Source organism: Neolamprologus brichardi, chromosome 4 (genome assembly GCF_056152115.1).
Source record: "Neolamprologus brichardi isolate AB-2024 chromosome 4, ASM5615211v1, whole genome shotgun sequence".
Lineage (NCBI taxonomy): Eukaryota > Metazoa > Chordata > Actinopteri > Cichliformes > Cichlidae > Neolamprologus > Neolamprologus brichardi.
Window position 1 is genome coordinate 3684938 of NC_142107.1, and position 12062 is coordinate 3696999.

The following is a 12062-nucleotide window of genomic DNA, read 5'->3' on the forward strand; positions in this document are numbered from 1 at the left end:
TGATGCTGGTAGAAAAAACTCTGGACTCGTGTTTTTTAACAGATGACTTAAAACACTAAACTCCAATATCACAGGTTTATTTTAAGTTTATAAGAATATAAAAACTGGTAAGATGGTGAGTTTTTCTTCTCACTGCCCATGTTGTGTTGTAGTATCCATTTATCATGTATGCTACTTAAAAATGATTACAATGAAACAACTGTGGAAATGTTTCATTGTAATCATGAAATAAACCAGATTTTCACTGTCTGCATCTTTTACCGTTTTTCTGCTTTTGTTTACACCAACCTTGACAAAACCCACCGACATCCAGAGTTACCTCACTAACAACGTGGAGCAATCATAGTGTACTTAGCTACTTTTTTCCTAAACACAATCAGCTGACTGAGAGAAATGCCTGTAGACCTCCACTTGGTCAGTGTGAACGTTGAAGATGTATTCCATAGACACCTTATACTTGTATTGCCTTCACTTACATCCGACACTACTATGTTCTATTTAAATCCAGGTTCCTTTTATAGTTTGCAGTGAAATTTTTTAAACCATTGCTCAACGGGCCAGAAGTGCAAGTCACTCTTTACTGACACATTGTAGATAAGCTTATTTTCGGACAACACAACTAACACCCTCACACACTCTTTCATTTAAAACTGAGATTCTAAGATGTAAGCGGAAATGCTCAGCCAGGAGCATGTATCCCCACTTTCACAATCCTTCAAAAAAACTAGCACAAAAAGATAACTGACTCAACAATGATAAATAGAGGCACCCTAGGCTGATATTTAAGCCTCTACAGATTGAAGAAAAATATGTTTAATAATTCAACAAGTGTCCCGCCATCAACGCATGTACATTTAAATTTTGGAACAGGCTCAACATTGCTGTTGTTTAATGCTTTTTAGCTGCTCTCAAAAGTCATCTTATGGCTTTAATACTTCCAGCTGATAAGGACACTTACTGAATTTCAAATGCACGCCCAAAGGCTTTGAATATTCACTTTGTTTGTAATGACAGTATCAAGCTATAAGAAGTGTTTTTACTAAAATTCAACATTTTCAGATGTCTGCGTTTTGTTTTTTGTTTTTATTTCACTGTAACAACCCCCAGAATGCATTTTTTTTAGGATGCTATTCTTGCAGTTTCCATTTTTTATATCTTATGCTTATAGTGAGTGTATCTTATACACACGTTGTCACTGTGTTTTATACTACCAGCTGTTAAAAGAGCACATAGAGGGCGGGGTGAGGGGGGGGGGCTCTGCTTTTACTTTGAGCAGTCTGTTTTTATTTTGTCTTGTGAGTGTGTATTTTTCAAAGAAGGTCTGCATCAGTTTGATTTTATTAACACAAACTTCATGTGAAGTTCACAACAGAGATAAAGAGATTTAAGACATCCCTGCAGTTTAACCAATAAAAGTGGGTATCAATTGCATAGCAGTGAAAATCTCATATTAGGGTCCATAAACAGTCTTGAACTAGCAGAACAGGAATGATAAACTGGTAAATGGCCTGTATTTGTATAGCGCTTTACTTAGTCCCTAAGGACCCCAAAGCGCTTTACACTACATTCATTCACACACACACGTGAGGGCAAGCTACATTATAGCCACAGCTGCCCTGGGGCGCACTGACTGAGGCTGCTGGTGTTCTGACAAAACGTCCTACTGTAAGTAGTTTATGCACATTTCTGCTGTCACAGAGTTATTCCAGCGCAAATGTAAGTAGGTATGACGGTTTGCCACTTAACTTTGCCCATCAGAGTATGCTTATAGCTCATAATTATAAAGCCAGGACGGTTTGTCACTTCGCTTTAGCCGTTAAAGTATGCTTGTAGGTCACATTCACAAAGGTAGCATGGTTTGGCACGTAATTTTACCCGTCAGAGTATGTGTCTAGCTGTTATTAAAGGTAAGATGATTGCCACTGAATTCTAGCTGTAAAATTATGCTTCCAGCTCATATTCACAGAGGTGGGATGGTTCGCCACTGAATTTCGTGTTGTGCGCATGCGTAGAAACAACGGGTAGGATGGATTCCCAGAACATCTGACACTGGCGCCACCGGGCCCTCTGACCACCACCAGTAGGCAACAGGTGAAGTGTCTTGCCCAAGGACACAACGACCGAGACTGTCCGGGGCTCGAACCGGCAACCTTCCGATGACAAGACGAACAGCCAACTCTTGAGCCACGATCGCCCCAGCAGGAAAAAAATGCAATACATCTGCACCTCTGTAGCCATGCTAGTGCTGACCCACAATGCAATGGTTGTGCTCTTAGCTAAGCTCTGGTCATGTGACCATCACAAATTCTACCTCAACCAAACTTCACAGCACTTTACACCTTATAACTTTTAATAAACACTTATTTTGTAATCACATATTTTAGACAAGTTTTCAGTCAGTGCTGCCCTTTTTATTATCTTGTCTAATACATTTTAACTCTTTCCAACAAATAAATGAACTAAATTAAACATGAATCTATCACAGAAAAATAAACACCTTTATTTAACTGTCTCACAACATAGAATAACAGTGATTCTAATAACAATGGGGGATTTATGGGGACAAAATTCTGGTCCCCGTGAGTTTGAAGGCATGTTTGAGACTCAAAATGTGGTTTTAGTGTCAGGGTTACAGTTAGGTTATGTTTTTGATCAGGTGTGTGTGTGTGTGTGTGTGTGTGTGTGTGTGTGTTAATGAGAGCACACACACTTTTCGCCTTTGGAAATTCCACCATAGCCATGAAGGAGAGATTGGAATTACAGATTGGACTTGGATTTGGTTTTACTTCTGTTCATCATCATCATCATCATCATCATAATTACTGTGTTGGATTATAATTCTGAGAAGGATTTGGACTTCCATTATTCTCAAGAAGATTCTAAAGACTTCCAAGGTTTTCTCAGCTGATTATAGCTTTGAGAGAAGTGGGATCAATCAAGGAATCCTGCTTTCCTGATTAATTCCATGAACACAGAGCACTGAGGTGGAACACATCTTCTCACCACCAGCCTCTCCCCCCCAAAGATAAGAACAAAGTCAGAATTACCTCAGTGGGTTAATTAAATAAGTTGAATTGAGGTGATTTGATTATTCTTTTTATTTATTTTATTTTGCTTGGCTCCTGCCAAGCAGTTTTAATCAAATCTTCTGCAATTAAAGTCCAAACTGTGGACATTCCCTTTTAAACCCTTGTAAAACAATAAACATATAAATCTGGGTATAAATCTATATTAGCCCAAATAGCTCTAATAGGTTGCTCTAGCCTTTAGCTCTAATCATCTCAGATCAACAACTACCACGATTTAGAGAGGAGTGGCCATAATAAATATGACTGATAAGATTTGACCTGCAAGGCTTCTCGGGTGTCTTCATATCAGGGCAAGCAGGGAAGACACCTGGATGTCAAGGCAGTCAGGCTGGACGAGTCCCCTCAGTCCCCTCAGTACGAGGGAGAAAGGATAAACCGTTTTGAGCCGTGGGACGTACAAAGTGACGTTTAATGACCAGAAAAAAAAATTTTTTTTTACATTCCAGACCTGAGAGCAAAGCTGCACATGTTGGGGAGGTTGTCAGGAACGTCAGGAGTGCCTGTGCAACGGAGGGACGAGGCTTACTTCTCTTTAGTTTCTATATGAATCTGATCAGGTTTTCAATGCATGCAGACATAAGTGATGTAAGTCTCAGGTAAAACTATTTATATCTCTTAACTGCTGCATCATTTACAGAGCAAAGCTTAGCTGGACTCTCAGCATTAAGAAAACAGTGTGTCTTTTCCTCCAGGGCTCGGTCCCCATTAGAAGCAAATAAGTTACATTTAAAAGATCAAAACAGGTTTCCCAGGTAAAATATCTTACCTTTACTTTAGATGCCCCTCCCAAATATAAAACACAAGATAACTAAGTTATAACAATAAGCTAAAATACATTTAAACTTCTCAGAGACTGTTTTTGTTTGCTGCACATACTTTTCTGGACATGATTGGTTTTTCTCACTTAAATTATTGTGAAACCTCTTGAAGCTTCCACAGTGATGATGATGTACAATCAGGCAATTCAAGGTTTGTGATGTTTTTATGAAATTAAATGTGAGTTTTACTAATTCACAGAACTTTACATAATGGCTGCTCAGTGACTTCAGCATGACCTCTTTCATTACATCTATCCATCCATCCATTCGCTTCCGCTTATCCTTTTCAGGGTCGCGGGGGGCGCTGGAGCCTATCCCAGCTGTCATAGGGCGAGAGGCGGGGTACACCCTGGACAGGTCGCCAGTCTGTCGCAGGGCCAACACACAGTTACAGACAACCATTCACACTCACATTCACACCTAGTGACAATTTGGATTATCCAATTAACCTATCCCCACAAGCTGCATGTCTTTGGACGGTGGGAGGAAGCCGGAGTACCCGGAGAGAACCCACGCAAACACGGGGAGAACATGCAAACTCCACACAGAAAGACCCCAGCCTGATGTTGGAATTGAACTCAGGACCTTCTTGCTGTGCGGCAACAGTGCTAACCACCGTGCCACCGTGCTGCCCCTTCATCTATGAATCTTCTATTTCCCTACAGCCTGGCAGCTCATCATTGTCCAATGAAACCACTATAACCGAGTACAATATTTCATCTCCAGTTGGCAATTCTACTTTGGTGGCCCCGAGAGGCCAAACGGACTGCAACTTAAGAAAACACCAGCAATAAGAAAAACACTGCAAAAGAACACATAACACAACGGAAATAGGAAAAAACAAAACAGAAATAGGAAAAAAACAGATTTCCAAAGGCACAAGGGAAGTGTTTCTGGGGAGACAATAACCTGACGGACCAGTTGCAGGAACCCAAAACATGCTAGGTGTGTTTCATCATGATTCATATAATAGTAATGACAGATTTTTAGGCTAATAGTTAGGCTTACACACTTACCTCTCGTCTTTTCTTTCCTCGCAAAACCGGTAGCTCCTCCACTTCTGTTAAGTGTCTCCCAGCGCAATTCTTAGCATATTTTGGTACAACAGACTGAAGAAAACGCTCAAACTTTATTTAAAATAACAAACATAAAACACTCACTTCAGAAAACAGTAGAATTAGAATGAAGTAGAATGAAGATCAGCCATCAAAATCATCAAAAATTGTCACCCTTTAATTGTCCTATCAGCGGTCCAGATGACTAACGCGCTTCGTTTGCTTTGACAGGGACCTACACGGCCGCCGTACAGAGGACGTGAACAAAGATGGTGCTGGAGAAGAAAGGTTCCGGTGAGTGTTGGTCTGTTTGAACTCTTCTTTTCATGCAGTCAGACGGTGTAAAAACACTTTAACAGAGAGCCCCTCTGTTGTTCTATCTTCTCTAACTTGGAGCTCACAGGGGAAACGTTGGTTTTAAACTCAACTCCGGTTTGCTGAGCGGTTCATGGTGTTTACTGTTAATGTTATTATTACTGTTTTTATAGAGCTGCATGGTTTTATTCTAACATATACATGTTAAAAAGGAATAGTCCAGTTATTTTAAAAAAAAAATTCAACTTAAAGGAGAGGATCGACCGTAGGTGATGCTACTTTGCGGTTTATTTAACCAGGACCACCTGAAGGATTTTGGGTGTTTCACTGAAGTAAAAGATGTTTTTTTGGGCTCCAGCTGTGAGCCAAATTTAAGTTAAGTACTTAACTGGTTCAGATTTTGTTTGATGAGCTTTCAGACAATAATACCAGAACAGAATGAGATAAATTTAACGTTTTCACAGTGCGCTATGGTTTGATTGGAAGGAAACACTAAAACTACTAGTAAAGGGTAATTCGGGGACACACCAGCCAGCTTTTTCCAGTCCTAAATTGATAGCAGGCTTTTCTGGTGATAGTTTCTCTTTTCCCTGCTCTCAGTCTCACTGTGAGTGCATCTCCTCACACATGGAGTGGAGCAGAGAGATATTCTGAACATTATGTTGCTGCAAGTGCATCACAGCTTCCTCCCAGGAGTCCCACTGAACGTGAAGAGAAGGTGAAGCCGACAGGGAAAACATCACCATCACTGGAGCTTTTCAGCATGGTCACACTCTGTGTTTAAAACATTTGCAGCTGTTACTGTGGCAGGTTTGAAATCCCTTAAACTGCTGAGCCTTTGAGCTTTCAGCTGTTTTTTCATGCTCAGAATGAACCTCTGTGAGGTGACTGTGTGCTGTATCACAATTAGCAGTCCTGATGATTTCCCTTTGGTTTACATGCTGGAAAAACTACACAGAACTTTATAGAAATGAGCTGAGTCGATGGGTCTTTTGTCACTGATACCAACTGATGGAAACTGTGTGTTTGGATCCAACAGCTCGGGTGGAGGCTGGTCAGCGCAGAGTTTTGGATGAAGCCACCAGACAGAGGAGGCTGACCCGTCAGCTGGAGGCTCTGGAAAAAGACAACTTCCAGGTCCGTGTCTGTAATCTAAAGTTGACTGACAGCTTTTCTGCTCTCACTGCCCTCTAACATCCACACAGAGCTCCACTCTGTACAATGGGATCACTTAATTCACCTCAAATTCACATAGAAACAAGCACAGGTGGAGATTTTAAGCGGGACTTCTTTAGAAATCCTCTAACATTGAATTGTGCAGTTCAGGCGACTAATCAGAAGAAAGCTCAGAGCTCTCTCTGTGTATGTCACACATTATAGTAACCTGTAAGGCGCATGAGCTGCTAGATCACTGATGTTCTGCTTCTGTCAGGGTCAGAGGTCACGACCCTCTAACCCTCTATCACCATCTCCAGCTGCTCGGTGTGGTCTTACAGAAACTAGAAGTGGTGAATGAACATAGGTAAACATGGTGTTGCTATAATGAAATACAAAGATTTTAAACATGTCCACCTGTTAGTGATGCTGATTGGCTCATATATGTCTGACAGGCTGTTAATAAACAGTCTGTATTATTGCTCAGAGATGACATCTTGTTTTGTGTTTCCAGGACGACCCTCTGTCCTCACTCCCTCCCCCAGGTCCTACTGCCCGCCTACCTGCCTTCAGTGAGTCTGAAGAACCAGGTGAGTTTTTTACCCTCCAATGTGCACATGAAACCTACACTTTTGACAAAAGGGCATCTTCCTGACCATCCCTTTCACAATAAAAGCTCTTTACATATCTCTACTGTGTTCCTGTACTAGCAGAAAAAGTCTTACAGAGGTACACGGTAGCAGCTGAAATCTTTATTCCTTGAAACTTGAGTAGCTGTATATAGGCTGGTACTTATAAAATACTTTTCTACTCTAATTAAGTATTAAAAGCACTTTTCACATGGTTCACACAGCTCTGAGATTTCTTGTATTCACAAATGAAGACATATTGGACAATTCGAGGTTCATCATCCTTCCTGATGATACTTTAGTATCCAAACTGGAGAAGCTGAGGTCTAAACCACTGACCTTCTGATGAGCCACTCTCCCTCCTGAGCCACAGCTGGCCCAACAGTAGTGATTAGAAGTGGTAAATTACAACCAGATCAAATCCTATTTAAAAACCTGCAAATATTTTTCCATTGTCACCACACCGACCAATTTAAAAACTGAAAAGTCCATATTAGGAAACGTGTTTGTGATTAAAAAATCTTCCAAAAAATCCTCTAAACATTCGCTGTCCTCCTTCTTCTCTGTCTGTGCGTCCAGAGAAGAAGAAGAGAAAGACGAGGGGCGACCACTTCAAGCAGCGTTTCAGGAAGAACTTCACCACGCTGCTGGAGGAGGAGGTGAGTCAGACGCCCTTTCTCCTCTCTTTTGATTGGCTGAAAGATGGTCGTCAGCTGACCCACTGTCTCCTCTCCTTTGATTGGTAGAATCTCTCAGAGAAGCCAGAGCCTAACTACCTGTCAGCGGCGTCCCCGCCCTCCTCGCTACCTGCACGCCACTTCTGCTGCGTCTGCGGGTTCCCGTCGCACTACACCTGCACCACCTGTGGGGGGCGCTACTGCAGCACCAAGTGTTTGTGCACACACAGAGAGACGAGGTAAACACACCACATGTTTTTCAGAGATCTGGTTGCTCAGGTTAGATAGATGTTCAGCATCAGTTACCATGACGATGTACCAGGTCAGAAGTTTACCTCATGTCAGCGAGCTACTTCTCCAAAAAAGGGCCGCCTCTTGTGACTGGATGGACTCGATTTTGATGGTCTTGGTTCAGTTTTGGAGGGTTGCTGTAAGAACTGGAACCACTACAAGCAGAACGAGGACACCATCTCTAAGATATGGAGATTATCTGCAGGATCAGGCTCATTGAAAAGGGAGCTGCAGGTCGACTTTAAACGTTCTTTGATGCGCTGTGATGTCACCGTCTGAAGAAACTGGAAAATCTCCTGACCAAAGTTCATGCTTCACAACATCTTTTTTCTCCTGTGTGTCTCTGCAGGTGTTTAAAGTGGACGCTCTAACTGCCACTGCCCTGGTGATGGAGGTGAGGGTTGCATATGGGATGCATGAAACTGCATCATAAAGAGAGTCTGAACCCTTTGTGCCTCTGCTGGCTGCTGTGAGAGCAGCTGGACAGAGACTGACATGTGCAGGTGGACAGGAGGCTTCTTGTGATGTCACAGCATTGCAGATTCACTCGGGAGATTTGGCTGCTTCAGTTTTTCTGTATATTTTTCTTTACTCTGTCAGTTCTTTGTTTACCTGTCATAACTTAGCTTGGGGTGCAAATGAAGAGACATGCCCGGGTTTGTTGCATCATCATCATCTGAGTGGGCAGAATCAGATTAATTGTAAATATCTGTGTAACTTTAATGTTTTCTTTATATTTCAATAAATCAGATCTGATTTCACACAAAGTGTCCTGATCCAGGACTGTATATATCAGCTACTCGATCTACAGCATCCATCTGCAGTCATGTTTCTGTCTCTACGAGCCGCTCACATCACTTGAGATTTTTCTAAGTACAGGTCATTCCACATTATTTCATTAAACACCTCCCACCTGACCATCAAACATCTGCCTGAAAAAATTCCAGCAGAAAGTTTTAAACAACATTTCTTACAAACTCAAATTGATTAAACTTTGCTTCAGAGAATAAAGAGGCAGACTTAAAGTCAAAGATTAAATTCCATCTAAGCTGTTGTTTGTGTCAGACAGAATTTGATGCTGGTGTTGGTCTGATGGAAGAGTTCCAGTAACTCAGGACACCGGTCCTTGAGGCCTGGAGTTGCCCACCCCTGCAGTAACTTCTGGTTGTTCAGTGAGAGGAGCCAAAAAACACACGTTTACAATCCATTTCACTTTTATATAAGTCTGAAACAAAAGCTGCCAAACACCTGCAACACTTTATTTTCTGAGCTTCAAAAAAGGTATTTTGACCTGCAATAAACACCTGCACTCTGCTGTCACACTCACACATTCTTGGAGATAAAATATCTTAATTTCAGGAGCTGGTGCACGCCTTCAAACATGACCTTTCCAGTTCTTATCTATGTATATGATCCCTCAGTTCTAAAACCTGTTCGTTGTTGTTTTCCTGCCCCCCCCCCACTCTTTTCACTTCTTCACCTCTCATAAGTAAATGGGGATCTTGCCAGGCCCAGGAGCCGCCGCCAGTCCTCTCCGAGGCTTTCCCCAAATCACAAAAATACTGTCAAAACTAAAATGAGGATGTGGGCACACCTGAGTGAAATAAGTGGAAGTTGAATAAAGCTCCACCCCCTCACGTCACTCATCTGAGAGAAACGAGGAATCGGGCTGTTCCACTTCTTTATTAAAGACAGACGCACAGACGATCAGACTGAGTTCAGAACAAACTAGCTTCTTCCTGTGAGTCAGCTACAGGAGAGAAAAGTGGAAAACTCCAACACTGCTGCTTCAAGCTGCTGAGGCTCCACACACTGAATGTGAGTTTGAGCAAAAACACGACTCAGTGAAGGTAGCAGAGGAGGGAGGGGAGCCAGGACTGACTGTACTTCCAGTCTGCTGTTTTCAGCTTCACTACAGACTTAATGGCTTTCAGATCAGAGGAGGATCTCTGCTGTCCGGCCTGTCAGGAGGTCTTCAGAGATCCTGTTCTTCTGTCATGTAGCCACAGCTTCTGTAAAGACTGTCTGAAGAGATGGTGGAGAGAAAGAACAACACTACTGTCCAGTTTGTAAGGAAATATCAGTGTATGAACCACCTTTAAACCTGGCTTTAAAAAAACCTGTGTGAGTTGTTCTTACAGGAGAAAGATCAGAGAGCTTCAGAGGCTCTCTGCTGTCTGAGAAACTCAAACTGTTCTGTCTGGACCATCAGCAGCCAGCGTGTCTCGTCTGCAGAGACTCAGAAAAACACACCAAGCACAGATTCAGACCCATCGATGAAGCTGCACAACAACACAAGAAGGAATTTAAGGAAACTCTGGAGGCCTTAAAGAAGAAGTTAAAGGTTTGTGAAGAAGTTCAAGTGAAGTTTGATCAAACAGCAGAACACATTAAGGTCCAGGCCCGGCACACAGGGAAGCAAATTAAGGAGCAGTTTAAGAAGCTTCACCAGTTTATAGCAGAGGAAGAGGAGGCCAGGCTGGCCGCACTGAGGGAGGAAGAGGAGCAGAAGAGAGGGATGATGAAGGAGAAGATGGAGGCTCTGGGCAGAGTGATAGCAGCTCGTTTAGACACAGAGCCATAGAAGAGGTTGAGAGCTGAAGGCGGCTCATTCCTGCACAACTACAAGGCTGCAGTGGAAAAAGTCCAGCACTGCCCCCTGCTGGATGATCCACAGCTGCCTTCAGGAGCTCTGATAGACTGAGCCAAACACCTGGGCAACCTGACCTTCAACATCTGGAACAACATGAAGGACATGTCTCCTACACTCCTCTCATTCTGGACCCTGCTCATCCAGACCTTATCCTGTCTGAAGATCTGAACAGTGAGAGAAGGAGAGAGGCAGCGGCTTCCTGATAATGCAGAGAGGTTTGATTGGTTCTATTCTGTCATGAGCTCTGAGGGCTTTAACTCAGGGACTCACAGCTGGGATGTCGAGGTTGGAGACAGTACAGGTTTGGTGTGGTAGAAGAGTTTCTATTTGATGTGTGTAAATGGAGATGATTTAGTTTGCTGGGATATGGACTGACATGTGTTGAATGCGAGGAGCAGATTGTTGTTGTCTTCTTGTCTGTTTATGAAAACAAATATAGTGTTGAAACAATGATTCATCCTCCACCACCCTGCTTGACAGTTGGCTTGTGTAGCTACCAACCGTGGGGTGAACAATGGCTTCTGCCTTGAATGGCCTTATAACCCTTCCCAGATTGATGTGCAGCAGCATTTGCTCCTCCGAGTTCATCGCTGATGTTTTTCTTCTTTTGAGTTGTGTTAACAAACATCTTAAAGCTTTAGACCTGCAAAACCTTCTGATTTTATAGACATGGTCAACACTAGCTGACGATAAGTCAATCTAGAGCATTTGCATTAAATTATTAGCAGCAAATAACTTCTTCTTACCCTTTTAATTCCTATGGAAACAGTAAGAGTATAGTTTTTCACATACTGCTTCTGCATTGTGACTCAACCTTTGCTAAATAAACATAGATGTAGTGCAATATGTGATAATCTGAGGTTGTATTTACTCATTTTACAACCACATCACTGATACTAACTCCTGAGCTGACTGTATGTTAACATGCGCCACAAATAAGGGTCATATTTGGATTTAGAACAATCACCGAGAAGCTTCCACTGAATGCTACTTTCCCCTGCATGACACTGAAATCATTAACACATACTAACCCTCCATACCCTGTAGGAAACTCACTTCCTTGGAATAACATTTCAACAGGGAAAGAGTTGAGAGCAAATGTCCTTCTCTTGAACCTTCTGTCAGTCAGACAAGTGTAGCTTGGGCTTTTGTTTGCACAGGATTAACAATGGAGACAAAAACGAGCTAAGGAAGCATAGAAACTGCAGAAAGGGCGTATGGCTCCTGTGTCAGTGAATCCAAACTACGTCTATGTTTAAACAAATCCAGTTACACAGCTCAAGAAAATATTACTCTAACGGAAGAAAAAGGCAGTAATTAATCAACAATATGTGTCTCGGTAGTACTAAAAAGCTATTATATCAAAACGTAAAGGAAAAA

General features: G+C 42.2%; 1 protein-coding gene across 1 annotated transcript; it reads left to right on the top strand.

Moving 5' to 3' along the window:
* The first annotated feature begins 4829 nt into the window (after nt 1-4829).
* znhit1 (zinc finger, HIT-type containing 1) lies at nt 4830-8790 on the top strand. Its single transcript, XM_087839639.1, has 6 exons — nt 4830-5256; nt 6317-6414; nt 6947-7022; nt 7641-7720; nt 7808-7977; nt 8379-8790. The coding sequence occupies exons 1-6, from the start codon at nt 5232-5234 to the stop codon at nt 8398-8400; spliced, it is 471 nt and encodes a 156-aa protein (XP_087695765.1). The 5' UTR covers nt 4830-5231; the 3' UTR covers nt 8401-8790.
* The last annotated feature ends 3272 nt before the right edge of the window (nt 8791-12062 follow it).

What these genes read in the sequence shown, in the direction of transcription:
- znhit1 (XM_087839639.1), top strand. Translation starts at nt 5,232, where the DNA reads ATGGTGCTGGAGAAGAAAGGTTCCG. An exon ending in GCTGGAGAAGAAAGGTTCCG is followed by an intron (nt 5,257 to 6,316) that starts GTGAGTGTTGGT and finishes TGGATCCAACAG; the next exon opens with CTCGGGTGGAGGCTGGTCAG. An exon ending in TGCACACACAGAGAGACGAG is followed by an intron (nt 7,978 to 8,378) that starts GTAAACACACCA and finishes GTGTCTCTGCAG; the next exon opens with GTGTTTAAAGTGGACGCTCT.